Source organism: Bombina bombina, chromosome 6 (genome assembly GCF_027579735.1).
Source record: "Bombina bombina isolate aBomBom1 chromosome 6, aBomBom1.pri, whole genome shotgun sequence".
NCBI classification, from domain to species: domain Eukaryota; kingdom Metazoa; phylum Chordata; class Amphibia; order Anura; family Bombinatoridae; genus Bombina; species Bombina bombina.
This window is the reverse complement of record NC_069504.1, coordinates 346,943,852-346,966,310: the sequence shown is the minus strand read 5'-3', so window position 1 is coordinate 346,966,310 and position 22,459 is coordinate 346,943,852. Positions and strand designations below refer to the sequence as shown.

Sequence of the window (22,459 nt, the reverse complement as noted above, 5' to 3'; positions counted from 1 at the left end):
TAGTTTGTTTTTAGTTATAGCTATTTTAGGGGGGATATCTGTGTGTGCAGGTGACTATTACTGTGCATAAGTATTAGGCAACTTAACAAAAAACAAATATATACCCATTTCAATTATTTATTTTTACCAGTGAAACCAATATAACATCTCAACATTCACAAATATACATTTCTGACATTCAAAAACAAAACAAAAACAAATCAGTGACCAATATAGCCACCTTTCTTTGCAAGGACACTCAAAAGCCTGCCATCCATGGATTCTGTCAGTGTTTTGATCTGTTCACCATCAAGATTGCGTGCAGCAGCAACCACAGCCTCCCAGACACTGTTCAGAGAGGTGTACTGTTTTCCCCCCTTGTAAATCTAACATTTGATGATGGACCACAGGTTCTCAATGGGGTTCAGATCAGGTGAACAAGGAGGCCATGTCATTAGATTTTCTTCTTTTATACCCTTTCTTGCCAGCCACGCTGTGGAGTACTTGGACGCGTGTGATGGAGCATTGTCCTGCATGAAAATCATGTTTTTCTTGAAGGATGCAGACTTCTTCCTGTACCACTGCTTGAAGAAGGTGTCTTCCAGAAACTGGCAGTAGGACTGGGAGTTGAGCTTGACTCCATCCTCAACCCGAAAAGGCCCCACAAGCTCATCTTTGATTATACCAGCCCAAACCAGTACTCCACCTCCACCTTGCTGCCGTCTGAGTCGGACTGGAGCTCTCTGCCCTTTACCAATCCAGCCACGGGCCCATCCATCTGGCCCATCAAGACTCACTCTCATTTCATCAGTCCATAAAACCTTAGAAAAATCAGTCTTGAGATATTTCTTGGCCCAGTCTTGACGTTTCAGCTTGTGTGTCTTGTTCAGTGGTGGTTGTCTTTCAGCCTTTCTTACCTTGGCCATGTCTCTGAGTATTGCACACCTTGTGCTTTTGGGCACTCCAGCGATGTTGCAGCTCTGAAATATGGCCAAACTGGTGGCAAGTGGCATCTTGGCAGCTGCACGCTTGACTTTTCTCAGTTCATGGGCAGTTATTTTGCGCCTTGGTTTTTCCACACGCTTCTTGCGACCCTGTTGACTATTTTGAATGAAACGCTTGATTGTTCGAAGATCACGCTTCAGAAGCTTTGCAATTTTAAGAGTGCTGCATCCCTCTGCAAGATATCTCACTATTTTTGACTTTTCTGAGCCTGTCAAGTCCTTCTTTTGACCCATTTTGCCAAAGGAAAGGAAGTTGCCTAATAATTATGCACACCTGATATAGGGTGTTGATGTCATTAGACCACACCCCTTCTCATTACAGAGATGCACATCACCTAATATGCTTAATTGGTAGTAGGCTTTCGAGCCTATACAGCTTGGAGTAAGACAACATGCATAAAGAGGATGATGTGGTCAAAATACTCATTTGCCTAATAATTCTGCACTCCCTGTATAGGTATAAATATATATTTGTGCAAAACACTGTAAGATGTATGTAGAAATATTTAGTTATGAATAAATAGAATATATTCTGTTATGTTAAGAACATTGGATTATGAAATATTCATATTTTCATGTCGGGTTAACGCAATTGAGAAAATGCTATAGTGTTTGTGTGAGAGAGTGTGGGTTTTTTTCCAATTTTTTTGTTCTCCATTGACTTCTATGGGGAATGAGAAAACGTGATCATGATTTTCGAGTTTTGACTTTAAGCGCGATTTAGATTACCGCTGGAGAAAAATGTTTACTTTCAACTTGTAATACCAGCACAACTCGGCTAGCACAAAAATATTTTTGCAATAGTGAAAACGCAAAATACCGCTCTACTTATAAGCTAGCCCAATATACACTAAAATATCATAGCAATTTCATGTAGTTTGATCTTGATGCATGAATACATTATATCTGTCTTAGCTTTGGTGTTGGGTAATCTTTACTGAAAAGTGACACAAATTTGTAATGGATAAAATAACTACAGCATAAAGCCATACATGGCATCAGAAATTGAATATATTTGTAAACTTCATTTTATTTCAAGTGTCTGCATATATCTTCAGGGACAGACCAAGTAAACTGGCTGAGAGATTATGAGCAGATCTGAAATAAAATTTCTAACGTTATTTCAATATATGTTGAAAGTACATTATTAACTTTTAAGTGTAGGTATAACCCAGCGCCTACTAAACCTTGTATGCCCGGAACGGTGGTACCTAGCTACCACCTATAATGAATCAAGTGTAAATGGTATATCCAGGCGCCAACAATGGAGGCCAAGGTTAAAACTAATGGATAACAATCAATCGTGGCAATTCCTCTATTGAAAACAGTATTAATATAATTTTATTAAAACATAAACATAAAATCTAGCAGAAGAGCATGGATCCACGCTAAAAAATCTAAAAAATATAAAATTTACATAAAAACAATAAACTTAGACTGTATGCAGGGTTATCATAAAAATTGTACAATGGTCTCTTAAAGCTAATATGTGCAGTGATGCGTGTAAGAGCTTCCGCTCTACACTGCGAGTACAAGATAGTCCAAGTGGTGGTGATAGTGATAAAAGATAGATAAATGAATAAGACTCCTGTGAACAATAAAAAAGATAAAAAATTGTGAAAAGTCAATCCTATCAAAAGCAAAAATTTCACTCCTGTGTGAGAAAAAAAACTTTCCTGTGAAAAAATGATAATAACTCGACTCCTGTTTGCAAAATTATAATGTCAATCCTGTGACTCAATGATGTCTAATGTTTGCTGTGCTTTGTTGTTTATCCTTTTGATGCCGTGTTCCAAAGAAAAAATGTTTGTGATGTATGTTGCAAAGTTATGTGACAAGTGATAGAACAAAATTAGAAAAAATAGAAAAAATAGAAAAAATGCAAGGAAAAATTGTGAAGAAAGTGCCCTTTGGAGACTGGGCTCCAGATAAAAGATTAACGATACACTAGGAACAACAGACAAATAATGCCAACCGATAACCTGTGGGAAAAATAAAACACAATGTGTAGAAAAATCTTCAAATGTACCCTCCTAATGGAATAGAGCTTACCAGGTCTACGCGTTTCGGCCTTTCCTAGGCCTTTATCAAGACTGAAGGTAAGCTGTATGTTTGGGCCTTATATAGGGGATTCCAAACTGTAACCGGAAGTGTCATTTATCAATGACTTCCGGTTTTTCGTTAAAATGGTATTGCATATTATGTATTAGATTGGTTTGTAAAATCAATACTTCGTGTCTTGTGATATATAATAGACATTTTACATGCCAAATAAAGTCATTTAAAACTTTTTTATGGGTTATCTAAAGGTTCCCTTAGCCTCCGTTTGCTGATGACGTCACTTCCGGTGGGGTTACTTAGCCGGAATGTACTTGGCTATGATTATTTGAAGCCAACGATCTGACCGATCTTATTATCCAAACAACTAATTTTGGCTGGCCTATTATGTTATAATGGCTGATCAGTTACTGTTTATCTCAGTTTATATTGTTGTTATTAAATTGGGTTCCGATTTTCGGAAGTCCCTATTGGTCGTGACGTCACCGCTAGTTGGCCCTGGTAATAGGCTCAGAGGATAAGCCCTATTGGAGAGAATTGATTCGTGTAAATAGCGGAGGTGTGTCTGTTATATGTAATTTGATTGGATATGCAAGTCATTTTTACTGACGTTATTCCTAACAGAGAGTGACAGATGGCTAAAGAGAAAATAGGAGAGTTATATGAATAGCGAAAAATAGTTTGATATTTGTAAACGAACAATCAATAATTTAATACTTGTAAACGACTTCTCACAATTGCGTGTGCTTGAAAGTGGGGTTGATGGATCTTTATCATCCACCCATATGTACATATGGGTGGATGATAAAGATCCATCAACCCCACTTTCAAGCACACGCAATTGTGAGAAGTCGTTTACAAGTATTAAATTATTGATTGTTCGTTTACAAATATCAAACTATTTTTCGCTATTCATATAACTCTCCTATTTTCTCTTTAGCCATCTGTCACTCTCTGTTAGGAATAACGTCAGTAAAAATGACTTGCATATCCAATCAAATTACATATAACAGACACACCTCCGCTATTTACACGAATCAATTCTCTCCAATAGGGCTTATCCTCTGAGCCTATTACCAGGGCCAACTAGCGGTGGACGTCACGACCAATAGGGACTTCCGAAAATTGGAACCCAATTTAATAACAACAATATAAACTGAGATAAACAGTAACTGATCAGCCCATTATAACATAATAGGCCAGCCAAAATTAGTTGTTTGGATAATAAGATCGGTCAGATCGTTGGCTTCAAATAATCATAGCCAAGTACATTCCGGCTAAGTAACCCCACCGGAAGTGACGTCATCAGCAAACGGAGGCTAAGGGAACCTTTAGATAACCCATAAAAAAGGTTTTAAATGACTTTATTTGGCATGTAAAATGTCTATTATATATCACAAGACACGAAGTATTGATTTTACAAACCAATCTAATACATAATATGCAATACCATTTTAACGAAAAACCGGAAGTCATTGATAAATGACACTTCCGGTTACAGTTTGGAATCCCCTATATAAGGCCCAAACATACAGCTTACCTTCAGTCTTGATAAAGGCCTAGGAAAGGCCGAAACGCGTAGACCTGGTAAGCTCTATTCCATTAGGAGGGTACATTTGAAGATTTTTCTACACATTGTGTTTTTATTTTTCCCACAGGGTTATCGGTTGGCATTATTTGTCTGTTGTTTCCTAGTGTATCGTTAATCTTTTATCTGGAGCCCAGTCTCCAAAGGGCACTTTCTTCACAATTTTTCCTTGCATTTTTTCTATTTTTTCTATTTTTTCTAATTTTGTTCTATCACTTGTCACATAACTTTGCAACATACATCACAAACATTTTTCTCTTTGGAACACGGCATCAAAAGGATAAACAACCAAAGCACAGCAAACATTAGACATCATTGAGTCACAGGATTGACATTATAATTTTGCAAACAGGAGTCGAGTTATTATCATTTTTTCACAGGAAAGTTTTTTTTCTCACACAGGAGTGAAATTTTTGCTTTTGATAGGATTGACTTTTCACAATTTTTTATCTTTTTTATTGTTCACAGGAGTCTTATTCATTTATCTATCTTTTATCACTATCACCACCACTTGGACTATCTTGTACTCGCAGTGTAGAGCGGAAGCTCTTACACGCATCACTGCACATATTAGCTTTAAGAGACATTGTACAATTTTTATGATAACCCTGCATACAGTCTAAGTTTATTGTTTTTATGTAAATTTTATATTTTTTAGATTTTTTAGCGTGGATCCATGCTCTTCTGCTAGATTTTATGTTTATGTTTTAATAAAATTATATTAATACTGTTTTCAATAGAGGAATTGCCACGATTGATTGTTATCCATTAGTTTTAACCTTAGCCTCCATTGTTGGCGCCTGGATATACCATTTACACTTGATACATTATTAACTTTTGTCATTCTATCTTCCCCATCTTCGCCAGGGTTCCGTATTGTATCACTTATATGGAGTAAACTAGCAATTTATTAAAAATAAAACGAGAAAAGCTTATTTTTTTGTTGGAATTTTGATTATTTTTAGGGTATTTAAAAGTTTTACTCACTGAGCATACAAAATTGAGACTGGAGAGTGCAATCATGCAATTCTTGCAGACTCAAATCCGTTTTATTCTCCCAAAATAAGGCCTAGATTTAGAGTTCGGCGGTAGCCGTCAAAACCAGCGTTAGAGGCTCCTAACGCTGGTTTTGGGCGCCCGCTGGTATTTGGAGTCAGTGATTAAAGGGTCTAACGCTCACTTTACAGCCGCGACGTTTTCCATACCGCAGATCCCCCTACGCCATTTGCGTAGCCTATCTTTTCAATGGGATCTTTCTAACGCTGGTATTTAGAGTCGTTTCTGCAGTGAGCGTTAGAGCTCTAACGACAAGATTCCAGCCGCCTGAAAAAAGCAGGAGTTAAGAGCTTTCTGGCTAACGCCGGTTCATAAAGCTCTTAACTATTGTGCTCTAAAGTACACTAACACCCATAAACTACCTATGTACCCCTAAACCGAGGTCCCCCCCACATCGCCGCCACTCGATTAAAATTTTTTAACCCCTAATCTGCCGACCGCCACCCTACGTTATACTTATGTACCCCTAATCTGCTGCCCCTAACCCCGCCGACCCCTATATTATATTTATTAACCCCTAACTTGCCCCCACACAACGTCGCCGCCAGCTACTTAAAATAATTAACCCCTAATCTTCCGACCGCAAATCGCCGCCACCCTACGTTATCCCTATGTACCCCTAATCTGCTGCCCCTCACATCGCCGACCCCTATGTTATATTTATTAACCCCCTAATCTGCCCCCCACAACGTCGCCGACACCTGCCTACACTTATTAACCCCTAATCTGCCGAGCGGACCTGAGCGCTACTATAATAAAGTTATTAACCCCTAATCCGCCTCACTAACCCTATCATAAATAGTATTAACCCCTAATCTGCCCTCCCTAACATCGCCGACACCTACCTTCAATTATTAACCCCTAATCTGCCGACCGGAGCTCACCGCTATTCTAATAAATGTATTAACCCCTAAAGCTAAGTCTAACCCTAACACTAACACTACCCCTAAGTTAAATATAATTTTTATCTAACGAAATAAATTAACTCTTATTAAATAAATGATTCCTATTTAAAGCTAAATACTTACCTGTAAAATAAATCCTAATATAGCTACAATATAAATTACATTTATATTATAGCTATTTTTAGGATTAATATTTATTTTACAGGCAACTTTGTAATATTTTAACCAGGTACAATAGCTATTAAATAGTTAAGAAACTATTTAATAGTTACCTAGTTAAAATAATTACAAATTTACCTGTAAAATAAATCCTAACCTAAGATATAATTAAACCTAACACTACCCCTATCAATAAAATAATTAAATAAACTACCTACAATTACCTACAATTAACCTAACACTACACTATCAATAAATTAATTAAACACAATTGCTACAAATAAATACAATTAAATAAACTATCTAAAGTACAAAAAATAAAAAAGAACTAAGTTACAGAAAATAAAAAAAATATTTACAAACATAAGAAAAATATTACAACAATTTTAAACTAATACACCTACTCTAAGCCCCCTAATAAAATAACAAAGACCCCCAAATAAAAATTCCCTACCCTATTCTAAATTAAAAAAGTTACAAGCTCTTTTACCTTACCAGCCCTGAACAGGGCCCTTTGCGGGGCATGCCCCAAGAAGTTCAGCTCTTTTGCCTGTAAAAGAAAACATACAATACCCCCCCCCCCCACATTACAACCCACCACCCCACATACCCCTAATCTAACCCAAACCCCCCCTTAAATAAACCTAACACTAAGCCCCCTGATGATCTTCCTACCTTGTCTTCACCATGCCAGGTTCACCGATCCGTCCTGGCTCCAAGATCTTCATCCAACCCCAAGCGGGGGTTGGCGATCCATAATCCGGTGCTCCCAAAGTCTTCCTCCTATCCGGCAAGAAGAGGACATCCGGACCGGCAAACATCTTCTCCAAGCGGCATCTTCTATGTTCTTCCATCCGATGACGACCGGCTCCATCTTGAAGACCTCCAGCGCGGATCCATCCTCTTCTTCCGACGACTAGACGCGAATGACGGTTCCTTTAAGGGACGTCATCCAAGATGGCGTCCCTCGAATTCCGATTGGCTGATAGGTTTCTATCAGCCAATCGGAATTAAGGTAGGAAATTTCTGATTGGCTGATGGAATCAGCCAATCAGAATCAAGGTTCAATCCGATTGGGCTGATCCAATCAGCCAATCAGATTGGAGCTCGCATTCTATTGGCTGTTCCGATCAGCCAATAGAATGCGGAGCTCAATCTGATTGGCTGATTGGATCAGCAATCGGATTGAACTTGAATCCTGATTGGCTGATTCATCAGCCAATCAGATTTTTTTAACTTAATTCCGATTGCCTGATAGAATCCTATCAGCCAATCGGATTCGAGGGACGCCATCTTGGATGACGTCCCCTTAAAGGAACCGTCATTCGTCGTCCTAGTCGTCGGAAGAAGAGAGGATGGATCCGCGCTGGAGGTCTTCAAGATGGAGCCGGTCGTCATCGGATGGAAGAACATAAGAAGATGCCCGCTTGGAGAAGATGTTTGCCGGTCCGGATTGTCCTCTTCTTGCCGGATAGGAGGAAGACTTTGGAGCACCGATTATGGATCGCCAACCCCGACTTGGGTTGGATGAAGATCTTGGAGCCAGGACGGATCGGTGAACCTGGCATGGTGAAGACAGGTAGGAAGATCATCAGGGGCTTAGTGTTAGGTTTATTTAAGGGGGGGTTTGGGTTAGATTAGGGGTATGTGGGTGGTGGGTTGTAATGTTGGGGGGGGGTATTGTATGTTTTTTTTTACAGGCAAAAGAGCTGAACTTCTTGGGGCATGCCCCGCAAAGGGCCTGTTCAGGGCTGGGTAAGGTAAAAGAGACTGGTAATTTTTGTATTTTAGAATAGGGTGGTAGGGAATTTTCTATTTTGGGGGGTCTTTGTTATTTTATTAGGGGGCTTAGAGTAGGTGTAAATTAGTTTAAAATTGTTGTAATATTTTTCTTATGTTTGTAAATATTTTTTTATTTTCTGTAACTTAGTTCTTTTTTATTTTTGTACTTTAGATAGTTTATTTTATTGTATTTATTTGTAGCAATTGTGTTTTAATTAATTTTATTGATAGTGTAGTGTTAGGTTAATTGTAGGTAATTGTAGGTAGTTTTATTTAATTATTTATTGTTAGGGTAGTGTTAGGTTTAATTATATCTTAGGTTAGGATTTATTTTACAGGTAAATTTGTAATTATTTATACTAGGGTAACTATTAAATAGTTCTTAACTATTAATAGCTATTGTACCCTGGTTAAAATAAATACAAAGTTACCTGTAAAAATAAATATTAATCCTAAAATAGCTATAATATAAATGTAATTTATATTGTAGCTATATTAGGATTTATTTTACAGGTAAGTACTTTAGCTTTAATAGGAATCATTTATTTAATAAGAGTTAATTTATTTCGTTAGATAAAATTATATTTAACTTAGGGGGGTGGTTAGTGTTAGGGGTAAGACTTAGCTTTAGGGGTTAATACATTTATTAGGAATAGCGGTGAGCTCCGGTCGGCAGATAGGGGTTAATAATTGAAGGTAGGTGTCGGCGATGTTAGTGAGGGCAGATTAGGGGTTAATAACCTATTTATGATAGGGTTAGTGAGGCGGATTAGGGGTTAATAACTTTATTATAGTAGCGCTCTAGGTGCCGGTCCGGCAGATTAGGGGTTTAATAAGTTGTAGGTAGGTGTCCGGCGATGTTAGGGAGGGCAGATTAGGGGTTAATAAATATAACATAGGGGTCGGCGATGTTAGGCAGCAGAATTAGGGGTACATAGGGATAACGTAGGGTGGCGGCGGTTTACGGAGCGGCAGATTAGGGGTTAAAAGTGTAATGCAGGGGTCAGCGATAGCGGGGGGCGGCAGATTAGGGGTTAATAAGTGTAAGGTTAGGGGTGTTTAGACTCGGGGGTACATGTTAGAGTGTTAGGTGCAGACGTAGGAAGTGTTTCCCCATAGGAAACAATGGGGCCTGCGTTAGGAGCTGAACCGCTGCTTTTTTGCAGGTGTTAGGCTTTTTTTTCAGCTCAAACAGGCCCCATTGTTTCCTATGGGAGAATCGTGCACGAGCACGTTTTGAGGCCGGCCGCGGTCCGTAAGCTAACTCTGGTATCGAGAGTTGCATTTGCGGTAAAAATGCTCTACGCTCCTTTTTTGGAGCCTAACGCAGCATTTGTTTGAACTCTCGATACCAGAGTTAAATTTATGGTGCGGCCAGAAAAAAACCCGCGGAGCGTTAACAGCCCTTTTACCGCCAAACTCCAAATCTAGCCGTAAATGTCTTTAGGTTACTTCATATTACAAAGTGAGAAGAAACTCAGTTTTCATCTAACCCATTCATTTAGACCATTGTTTGTTCATCATGCAGCCAGGAGCCGTTTACTTTGCTAGCTTCTAATATTTACAGTGACACCATATGACAGATGCCCATTGGATAGCCAAGGTGGGAGGTTCCCTTTAAACCTACCCTACCTTCTCTCTCATATAAAACTATTTTGTAGATATGTCCTGGCAGAGTGTTATTGATCCTCCTCAGCGGAGAACACAGCTTTATACTAGTGAATATTGTGCATCACTCACCTGTCTTATCTAGCAGGTCAGATAAGATAAATCAGCCTCTTTTGACATGGGGAATGAGACAGACTAACAAGAAAAAGGTTAACATCATAAATATAGTTGAAAAAACTGAAGGTACAGTAAAATGTTATTGTTTTATCTCTTGCTGCTATTTTGGTGCTAGTAATGTGGTTGTATTTTTCTACATCTCTCATTTGTTACTGAAAATTGTGACGTTAATGATAAAGAAATAATAGAGATCAGCTTCGGCCAACTAACATTATTATCCTGAAGAGAACCAGTAACAGTCATCTGTCAATAATTGAAGACGTTTAACTAAAAGCACTTACTGCTGTTTGGTATCTGTGATCCATACATATCTATCTGGCCTAAGTGTATAGAACAATATAAGGCGTATTGTAAAAAATGATCTGTCAGATGAAGTCATCATAAAAGTAACATTCTACAGAGAAGAATCTGTGGTGCTTCTGAAGCAGACGGAACGTTTTCCTTCTTGTTCTGTAAACCTGAAAAAAGGGAACATGCTGAGCCTATTAATACTACGATCTTACAACCAGTTCTGACTTTCCCTCATTATTTTCATGCCACTTTGAGATTCAGCCGAACACCTCCATCAAGAAACAAGAACCGTTATTTCAGGAAAATTGTTAAACACAAATTGTTCAAAAACTTTTTTTGGAATGTCAGCTATGGGGCCAGTGAGGTTCTCACAGGATATAAGAGAATCCAACCCCAAAAAAAAAAAAATCATCAAAACCCTAAAATATATAACATAAAAGTGTTGTTAAAGAGATATAGAGGTCAAAAATGAATTGTGAATTATTAGAAGTATTTGTGCAATATGCGACCATTATCAAATGCTTCTAATAAATGTTATTACTGGTTTTTAGCGGCATACACACATAAATTATTATCCTGAAGAAACCAGTAACAGTCATCTGTCAATAATTGAAGACGTTTAACTAAAAGCACTTACTGCTGTTTGGTATCTGTGATCCATACATATCTATCTGGCCTAAGTGTATAGAACAATATAAGGCGTATTGTAAAAAATGAATCTGTCAGATGAATCATCATAAAGTACATTCTACAGAGAAGAATCTGTGGTGCTTCCTGAAGCAGACGGAACGTTTTCCTTCTTGTTCTGTAACCTGAAAAAAGGGAACATGCTGAGCCTATTAATATCAAGATCTTACAACCAGTTCTGACTTTCCCTCATTATTTTCATGCCACTTTGAGATTCAGCGAACACCTCCATCAAGAAACAAGAACCGTTATTTCAGGAAATTGTTAAACACAAATTGTTCAAAAAACTTTTTTTGGAATGTCAGGCTATGGGGCAGTGAGGTTTCACAGGATATAAGAGAATCCAACCCCAAAAAAAAAAAAATCATCAAAACCTAAAATATATAACATAAAAAAGTGTTGTTAAAGAGATATAGAGGTCAAAATGAATTGTGAATTTATTAGGAAGTATTCTGTGCAATACTGCGCCATTATCAAATGCTTCTAATAAATGGTATTACTGGTTTTTTAGCGGCATACACACATATCCTGTGAGGTCCTGGTTCACCAGTATTTAAACACCACACCCTCTTCAGAGGGTCAGCAGTAGCTTGTATGGTACGAATTAAAGGGACAGTCACACACCAGAATTGTTGTTGTTTTAAGATAGATAATCCCTTAATTACCCATTCCTTAATTTTGCATAACCAACACACGTTCTAATAATACACATTTTACCTCTTTGATTTCCTTTTATCTAAGCCTCTGCAGACGGCCCCCTTATTTCAGTTCTTTTTGACAGACTTGCATTTTAGCAATCAGTGCTCACCTCCTCTGTAAATTTACGTGCATGGGCTCAATGTTATCTATATGAATCACATGGACTAACGCCCTCTAGTGTTGAAAAATTGTCAAATACGAGTCAGCCTTCAAGGTCTAAGAAATTAGCATTTGAACACTCCTAGGGTTTAGCTTTCAACCTAAGAATACCAAGAGAACAAAGCAAAATTGGTGATACAAGTAAATTGGAAAGTTGTTTAAAATTACATGCCCTATTTGAATCATGAACGTTTTTTTGGACTTGACTGTCCCTTTAAGCCTACATAAGCAATACACACACCACAGACACCATTATCGAACATGCATAGTGTTTGATACTGGTGCACCACCTTCTCACAGATATGCTGCTGAGAAGAAACAGCGATAACTTTTACTAGAAGCATTTTTGCTAATTGAAGTATATTGCAAAAATGATTATTTTTGAAATTGAAATGTAGTTATGCACATTTCATTTTGACCGTTCTACTCCCTTTAAGCATATGGCAATTGTATTTGCATTGTATTTATTTTCTTCTAACTTACACAATTATTTAAAAATCATTTTGTGCAAAGTCTATTGACAGATGGATGAAGTACAATATAAAAGTTTCTGAAATTGCTTAAATTTTGAGCAAGCATGGTGTTTGATTCCTGATGCTCTAGCCACATGTAGCATATGTGCCGTAATGCAGCTAAACATTAATTAAAAATAGTTGTACACCCTCCGATTTCAGTTTTTGACCTTTCTATTCTTTAATGAGCAAAGACAGCTTTGGCAAAATCCTCATACTAACAAATCTTAAAGGGGACAGTCTAGGCAAAATAAACTTTCATGATTCAGATAGGGCATGTAATTTTAAACAATTTTCCAATTTACTTTTCATCACCAATTTTGCCTTTGTTCTCTTGGTATTCTTAGTGGAAACCTTAACCCTAGGAGGTTCATATGCTAATTTCTTAGACCTTGAAGGCCACCCACTCTTTTCAGAATGCATTTTTAACAGTTTTTCACCACTAGAGGGTGTTAGTTCATGTATTTCATATAGATAACACTGTGCTCGTGCACGTGAGTTATCTGCGGAGCAGGCACTGATTGGCTAAACTGCAAGTCTGTCAAAAGAACTGAAATAAAGGGGGCAGTTTGCAGAGGCCTTAGATACAGGATATTCAGAGGTTAAAAGTATATTAATATAACTGTGTTGGTTATGCAAAAACTGGGGAATGGGAAATAAAGGGATTATCTATCTTTTAAAACAATAAACATTCTGGTGTAGACTGTCCCTTTTAAGACAAGTCCACAATGACATGGCAGCAGCGGCCAATCAAAATGACCAGTTTGTGAGCCCTTTAGCAAAACCATGTTATGGAAAGCCATAATGTAATAATGATTCATGCTCTATGGAAATCCACGAATACTAAGCACTTTCCAGAACTAAAGCATTTTTTTTAAAAAATGTATATTGCTTTTCTGCCTTTGTATGTGTTTTATAAAGATCAATGCCAAACTCTGAAAATCGAATGTATTAATTAATAAGTACAGATGATTTTGTTTTACATCATAAGCTTAAGCAAATTCAAAAGCAAAATATATTTTAGAGAACTCTCTTGATTAGTTTCCTTAGGCATTAAGGATTGTAGAATCTCTCTGTAAAGTTCCCTTGTGTGATAGTATATATGACGTGGGAAGTCATAAAATGCTGTCATTCTTTTTATCAGGTTATCAATGTTCCAGAGAAAGTCAAATCATATGGATTGTTTTTTTTAGGATGGAAAGAGTCGCATTGACTATATATTGGTGTACAGCAAGCCAGTCCTCAGTCAGATAAAAGAGAGGTTTTCGAAAGGAATATTAGGCAGAAGGTTTTGCACATGGAGAAAGAGGGTACCTATCAAATTTGTTTTGAATTGTATTGTATTTATCTTGGTGTGTATTGTTTCAGGGTCAATGTGATGTTGTTTTTTTTGTTTCAGAAATTCAAAATTCAAGAAACCATTTAGATTATAACCTTTTTTTTTGTCCAAATGCAGTCAATGCCTGTTCCCTTGCAGAGTTCATCCATGGGGCCGATTTATCAAGCTCTGTATGGAGCTGTATGCAGCTGTTTCCGCGCAAGCCTTGAGGCCTCGCTGGAAAACAGGAATTAAGAAGCAGCGTTCTTAAAACCGCTGCTCCTTAACTCGTCCAACACCTCTGAGGTGGCGGACAAGCAAACAGCGCCCGATCACATACGATTGGATGACACCCCCTGCTAGCGGTTGTTGTGGCCGCCGAATGAGTAGGAGGCGGCATTGCACAAGCATTTCTAGTGAAATGCTTGTGCAATGATAAATGCTACAGCCCCCTTGTGTTTTTGTAAATTTGGAATCCATTCCAAAATGTCCATCAACCCTACACTAAGCCGTTTATTCTACCATTTTTCAAATGCAATCTAAAGACAATATTGATATTGCTATTCCAGTCATTCTGAAAACATATAGGCCTAGATTACAAGTGGAGCACAAAAGATAGAGCGGAGTGTGTTATCCATGCTGCGACCCTGCACTAAGTATAGCTCACAATCTGGCAATTTAAATTAATAGTCTTAGCGACCTGAAGCAAAGTGATGACTAGAATATATGCTTAATAAAACATGTATTATATATTAAGTTTTTCAATGATTTTATATATATATATATATAATGTAAAATGTATATTTTGTTATTTAAATAAATGTTTTAACTGTGATTTAAAGGGATTTGATATATGACAATTTGTTAGACTGAGAAGGGTTCAAAGGTATGTATGTGTGTATATTTGTATGTGTGTGTGTATAAGTATGTGTATGTACTGTATGTCTACATATGTATGTACAGGGAGTGCAGAATTATTAGGCAAATGAGTATTTTGACCACATCATCCTCTTTATGCATGTTGTCTTACTCCAAGCTGTATAGGCTCGAAAGCCTACTACCAATTAAGCATATTAGTTGATGTGCATCTCTGTAATGAGAAGGGGTGTGGTCTAATGACATCAACACCCTATATCAGGTGTGCATAATTATTAGGCAACTTCCTTTCCTTTGGCAAAATGGGTCAAAAGAAGGACTTGACAGGCTCAGAAAAGTCAAAAATAGTGAGATATCTTGCAGAGGGATGCAGCACTCTTAAAATTGCAAATCTTCTGAAGCATGATCATCGAACAATCAAGCGTTTCATTCAAAATAGTCAACAGGGTCGCAAGAAGCGTGTGGAAAAACCAAGGCGCAAAATAACTGCCCATGAACTGAGAAAAGTCAAGCGTGCAGCTGCCAAGATGCCACTTGCCACCAGTTTGGCCATATTTCAGAGCTGCAACATCACTGGAGTGCCCAAAAGCACAAGGTGTGCAATACTCAGAGACATGGCCAAGGTAAGAAATGCTGAAAGACGACCACCACTGAACAAGACACACAAGCTGAAACGTCAAGACTGGGCCAAGAAATATCTCAAGACTGATTTTTCTAAGGTTTTATGGACTGATGAAATGAGAGTGAGTCTTGATGGGCCAGATGGATGGGCCCGTGGCTGGATTGGTAAAAGGACAGAGAGCTCCAGTCCGACTCAGACGCCAGCAAGGTGGAGGTGGAGTACTGGTTTGGGCTGGTATCATCAAAGATGAGCTTGTGGTGCCTTTCGGGTTGTGGATGGAGTCAAGCTCAACTCCCAGACCTACTGCCAGTTTCTGGAAAAACACCTTCTTCAAGACAGTGGTAAAGGAAGAAAAAGTCTGCATCCTTCAAGAAAAACATGATTTTCATGCAGGACCAATGCTCCATCACACGCCTCCAAGTACTCCCCACAGCGTGCCGCTGGCAAGAAGGGTATAAAAGAAGAAATTCTAATGAACCATGGCCTCCTTGTTCACCTGATCTGAAACCCCATTGAGAACCTGTGGTCCATCATCAAATGTGAGATTTACAAGGGAGGGGGGAAAACAGTACACCTCTCTGAACAGTGTCTGGGAGGCTGTGGTTGCTGCTGCACGCAATGTTGATGGTGAACAGATCAAAACACTGACAGAATCCATGGATGGCAGGCTTTTGAGTGTCCTTGCAAAGAAAGGTGGCTATATTGGTCACTGATTTGTTTTTGTTTTGTTTTTGAATGTCAGAAATGTATATTTGTGAATGTTGAAATGTTATATTGGTTTCACTGGTAAAAATAAATAATTGAAATGGGTATATATTTGTTTTTTGTTAAGTTGCCTAATAATTATGCACAGTAATAGTCACCTGCACACACAGATATCCCCCTAAAATAGCTATAACTAAAAACAAACTAAAAACTACTTCCAAAAATATTCAGCTTTGATATTAATGAGTTTTTTGGGTTCATTGAGAACATGGTTGTTGTTCAATAATAAAATTAATCCTCAAAAATACAACTTGCCTAATAATTCTGCACTCCCTGTATGCATACACACACACATAACTACACACATTTTATTTTATTGAAATAAATATTTTAACAGTGATTTGCAGGGATTTGATATATGACAATGTGTTGGACTGAGAAGGGTTCAGAGGTGTGTATATTTGTATGTGTGTAGATATATATGTGTATCTATAAGTATGTATATGTACTATATGTCTTCATATGTATGTATGGATGTATGCATGCACACACATACGTATACACATACTGTACATACACACATATAACTACACACATACAAACATACACATACTTTGAACCCTTCCCAGTCCAATACCCCCCATAGAAGTATTTTATGTGAGGGAATTGGTGCACCAACTGAAACCAACATCCAGATCCTAGACTTTCACTCAAGAGATAACATATTAATTTGTTGATTTAAACTGAGTGGTGTTAGCACACGATAGTGCTACTATTTTTGCATTCCACGTGTAATGTAATATTCAGCTATTTGTTGAAGGTTTTTCATTTTTAAAACTCTTCCTTGAACCTATTGAAATAACATTCTTGCCTGGTCATGAAGGTTTTGTTGTTGTTGTTGTGACCATTTATGATTGCAATGAAGTATTTAAAATAGTTTAAAATATTAATACAATTTATCTAAATGTTATGAAAGTATTAATTGTACATGTGATTAATTTAATGGACAGTCTAGTCAAAATTAAACTTTCATGATTCAGATAGGGCTTGTAATTTTAAACAACTTTCAAATTTAATTTTATCATCAAATTTGCTTTGTTCTCTTGGTATTCTTAGTTGAAAGCTAAACCTAGGTAGGCTCATATGCTAATTTCTAAGCCCCTGAAGTCTGCCTCTTATCATAATGCATTTGACAGTTTTTCACAGAGGGAGGGCGTTAGTTTATGTGTGCCATATATATAGCATTGTGCTCAAGCCCGTAGCAATACTTATCAGAGGGCGCTGATTGGCTAAAATACAAGTCTGTCAAAAGAACTAAAGTAAGGAGGCAGTCTCCAGAGGCTTAGATACAAGGTAATGACAGAGGTTAAAAGTATATTAATATAACCGTGTTGGTTATGCAAAACTGGGGAATGGGTAATAAAGGGATTATCTATTTTTTTTTTTAAACAATACAAATTCTGGTGTAGACTGTCCCTTTATGTTATCTGGAAAAGAGAACTGGAGCGCAAAACTCCGACTCAAGTGAAGATTTATTTAAATATACTATAAGCGCAAGATACAATATGCACTTACAAACTTTAAAAAGATAATCAGCATATCAGTCAATTCAGTCCACTGTTTGTCAACGAACTGCAAATGCGACCAAGTTACCGCTCCTGGATTTCTGCAAACCCGGTCACCTTCGGACCTCCAAGGGCTGCCTCCCGCTGTCAGCAGTACTGAAGGCTGTTCCAGAAGGCTGTTCCCATGGACAGGTGTCCTCTTTGTTTAGATAACCAAATAGTTCCGCCCTTGCCATTTTATTCGTCATGCATAGATAAAACTCTAAATGATAAAGGCAAGTTCTTTATTACTGAGCCAACAGTCTCTCATGGTGATGCTGTTCAGGCAAAGCCACAGTTTTCTCCTCTAACTTTCCAAGCCTCAATTGTGTCACATGCAGTGCCCTGCGGTTCCTCTCAATTTCCTGGAGGAGTGTATTTGCATATGGATTTTGCTGTACAGTTATCTTTTATGGTTTCTGTGGCATTATCTGATTTTCCTATGTTAAAGGGAAAATGCTAGAGGAAATTTGAGTTCAGATAGTAAGGTTTCTGTTCTGCCTACTGCTACAGAGGTTGCCCTTCCTCATAAGTCCGATAAGGAGGATATGTCGGTTGCCTCTGAGGGCGATTCAGACAGTATAATGCCTTCATCTGATGCTGAAGTAGTAATCTTCAGATTTTAGCTTTTACACCTTTGTGTATTGTTAAAGGAGGTTTTTGCTACTTTGAAAGACTCCAATACGCATGTCGTTGTCAACCCTAGGGAATCTAGTAAACTTTATATTCTAGGATTCCTCTTGGAAGTTTTTCCTGTTCCAGACCATGCTAGGATATTTTTCACAGAAATGGGAGAAGTCAGGGATTCCTTTTCCTTCTTAATACAGGGAGAGTCCACAGCTGCATTCATTACTTGTGGGAAATACTAAACCTGGCCACCAGGAAGAGGCAAAGACACCCCAGCCAAAGGCTTAAATACCTCCCATACTTCCCTCATCCCCCAGTCATTCTTTGCCTTTCGTCACAGGAGGTTGGCAGAGAAGGGTCAGAAGATTTCGGAGTAGTTCCTTAGGAAGGGTATCTGCCCTTCGATATGGGACTGGAGTTTTAAGTAGTCTTGTCAGTCTCTCAGTGAGAGTATTGATGAAAGTTAGTCTGGAGATGCAGGGAGAGTCTTTCTGCGAACCCATCGAGACTCATGTTAACAGCTCCTAAGCAATCAGCGTTGACAAGTTTCGCTGCCAGCTTTTCATCACTCAGAAGCGATGCTACAGTCTGTCACAATTGAAGGACCGTGTTTCTGTTCCACGGCATAGATTCCGGTAAGATCGTTTAATTTTTTACACATATGTTAATGCTAGAAATCAAGGGCTAATATCTCCTGAGAGGGATTGTTGAACAGTGGGGTTTAATCATATTTAGGAGAAAATAGATAGAGGGCGCAACATGGTGCAGATCAGTCTGTATAGTACAGTGTGGGAAGCTAGAAAGGAAACACAGGAATTGTCTGATCATTGATTGGTTTTCACTTATTTTAAATATGGCAGCTTAGAGAATGTTTGTATAGCCTGATGAAACAGTGTGTTACACTGAGAAACGTGTTGCTGTTGTTTTTATTGTTATTACATTTTTATACATTTTTAACTCTCTATCTGCTGCCGACTACACTTTTTCTTTTTTGAGCTTTGGCCTGATATATCCATTTGGCACCTTCCCAAGTACCTTGTCAGACTCTCTGTTGGATCTCTGGTGCACTGATCCACACTTACTATATTTCTTGGGTATCCCTGGATGAGGACCTCCATCGGTGAAATCTATCCATTGCGGTCTACCGGACGACGTGTGGTTCCGGACTGCGATTACTGCACTCTTATGTGCGCCACAACTTGTGAGTAGGATTCCTTTGATCATACTGTTGCTTTGTTCTTATCTCATATGATCTGCACCATGTGGCGCCCTCTATCTATTTTCTCCTAGATTTTCCATCTGTGTTCCTGGCATAACACTCTGGAGGAGCAGCCTACCTTTTCTTGAAACATTGCCTACTATATATATCCTTTGGGTATTAATAATTGGACTTTGCTGGACTTGACAAACTAACCATTTACAATGGACTAATATAGTTCCTATATATCCATATAACCATCATCCTCTGGTCCTTTTCTAACTTTGGAATTGTCCTTTTTTAATTTTGCACCTAACTTTTAGGATTTAGGATTCCTATATTGATCACCAAGTATTGTTGCTTTATCTATCTTTGTACAGTACTTTACCATTCACAGCATCTATGGTAATATTTGTCTAAATTGTATTATATTGAAGATTTTATATTGTGTCATATCTGCCCTAGGCGCCTCTTAGTAGTACTCTGGTGACGCTGGTGTCACTAGACGTACTAATTGTTGTATTTAATCATATTTGTTTTATGTGATTTCTGCTGCTTTATGTGTGTGAGATTTTTTTGGGGCTCATAGGCTGATATGGAACGTACAGGTTTTTTACTGAGAGCTGTACAGTTTTATTCAGCTTGGCACGCTTTTCCTTAGCAGGGGCGGTCCTGCATGGCGCACCACGTAACCGGAAATGGCAAGTTTTCTCTATACTGTCTGGGTCATAGGAGGTGGTGAGTGCCCCAGCCATTGGGGGTATAAGGTGCCAGTTGTTTTATTTTTCTCTGATTTAAAATGGAGGATTCTGATATTTTAGAAGGTGATCCCTCTATGACAGAATTCAATACCTGTGTATATTGTGAGGAGGCCCGGGTAGTCCAGCCCACTCAATTATGTTCCGTATGCCGCAGCAGGGTATTTTCATCAACCAATGTTGAGATGTTAGATGCCACTGAGCCTTCCGCCTCTGAGGACTCTTCGTCCCGTGAGGTGTGTCCCCTAGATTCATCTGATCTTACACATGCAGCTTCCCCTTACACCGCTTATCCTCCAGCTGGAGGGGGTCTCTTTCCACCAGAGGTTACGGCACAGTTCCGTATGGCCATGTCTGCGGCCTTAGTTGTTTTGCCTAGTACTGCTACACGCAAACAAAGGGTTAATCCATGCATTCCTGCCCAGGGAGCATCATGTAAATTGACGATTGTATCCGATCAGTCATCTGGAGATTTGGTTTTCTCTGAAGCTTCAGAGTTCGGACCTTCTGGGTCAGAGCCTGCTGCTTCTATTCCTCCGGCAGAGGAGGATTTTGCCTTTAGATTTAGACTGGCATGCCTGCTTCTAAGAAAAGTTTTGGCGATATTAGAGATTCCTAGTACTGATATGCCAGTCGAATCTCAGAACACTAAATCAGATAGCGAATTTGATTAAGACGGATGGCGAAGGATGGAGATCCTATTCCTTTCGTCTAATTTCCTTTTTTGTTTTAGGATCCCAGTTCCGGGCTCTATAAGGTTGTGTTGTTGCACATTCCTGCTTGACTAACACCTTTTGGATTCTTTCCTTTTTTAAGGATAGTTTATCCTTAGAGTTCTGGGTTATTGAGGAAACTCTTGTTAGGAAGAGGTTTTCGTCATAAAGGATATTTATGTACTGACGACTTAGGTTGTCACGTTTCTGGAGACTTCCTTTTGGGGAAGCTCTGTCTTAATTTGAGGTGATGGTTTCATCAATATTTTCGAGAAAGAATTAAGCCTTTGGAGCTTATAATTCCTTATCCGGAATTTTCTTAGACTTCTAGCCCCTAAGCTAGGGTTTTAGTTTTTTTCTGTTTAGACCTTAAGTTGCTCGGACAGATATGACTTATAAGTCTAAGCTTTCCTTTTGTTGGAAAGAAAGAGTTGATGTGGATCCGCTATTCTATGGTCTCTTCCATTTTTGCTGAGAGAGCGAATCTGAGAGACAAATTATTTTTCTCTTGTTCTTATACCCAGGATCAGGATCTCCGCTAAGCCTGAGTTATCCAGGTGGGTTTTGAAGCGACTCAGTCTAGATTGGCAGAAGGGACCAGTTTCAGGTCCTATCTTGGATAGCGTTGGGGACTGTATATCACCTGTTTTTCTTTCAGTCGCTTGACTCAGGATTGTATAGAATCCATGGGTTCTAGAGTTCATAACTAGGCTCAAATCCAGCCTTCCAGGGCAGTTTTCCTCCTCTTGATCCTGTCTTCCAACAGAGAGAGGGTAGCCTTTTCAGGTGGGTGCGGGTTGTTTGTTCTCTTTTGGAGTCATTGTCCCCGGCCCTTATAGCAGTGTGAAGTTTGGGATATTCAAACCACTGTTGTTTTCGTGGCCCCTTAGAAACTTCCGTCCTATTTGGGCCCTATAGTTTTTAAGCAAAGCTTATCATGTCTCCTGGTTCCAGTGGAAGACTATAAGGTACTTTCTACCTTTTGTACAAGAGGAGCAGTGCAGGATCACTGTCGAGGAAGGATATCATTCCTTTTCATTTCTTCTCTGGAAATTTTCCGGTTCCTTCGGACCAGCTCTTCCAGTACATTGTCTTTTTGGTTTTTGTTCAGTCTCGCTACTGATGCTAAAAAAATTTTTTTTAGGATCTGGGGTTTCATTTTGGCAGTGGACAGAATACAGATCCAATGGTAGCTTCCCTTGTCTTGACGATTCTGGTTTAATCACCATTGTCTCGTCAGATAGGAGACTTTTAGGGACTTAATCTGTCTTCCTCGATCCTCAGAGATGGATGTAGACCAGAGTTTCTCTTGTGTAGGCACCAGGGTGGCTTCCTGGATGCTAATTTAGTCTTCATAGACAGGAAGACTTTTTC

At 38.6% G+C, this 22,459-nt stretch overlaps 1 protein-coding gene across 1 annotated transcript in view; it reads left to right on the top strand.

The window, feature by feature from the left end:
* ANO4 (anoctamin 4) overlaps nucleotides 1–22,459 on the top strand; it is a 675,069-nt gene that overhangs the window by 352,834 nt on the left and 299,776 nt on the right. Inside the window, 3 exon segments of the mRNA XM_053719254.1 lie at nucleotides 13,809–13,856; nucleotides 13,858–13,897; nucleotides 13,900–13,971. Coding sequence (XP_053575229.1) covers nucleotides 13,809–13,856; nucleotides 13,858–13,897; nucleotides 13,900–13,971 — 160 coding nt within the window.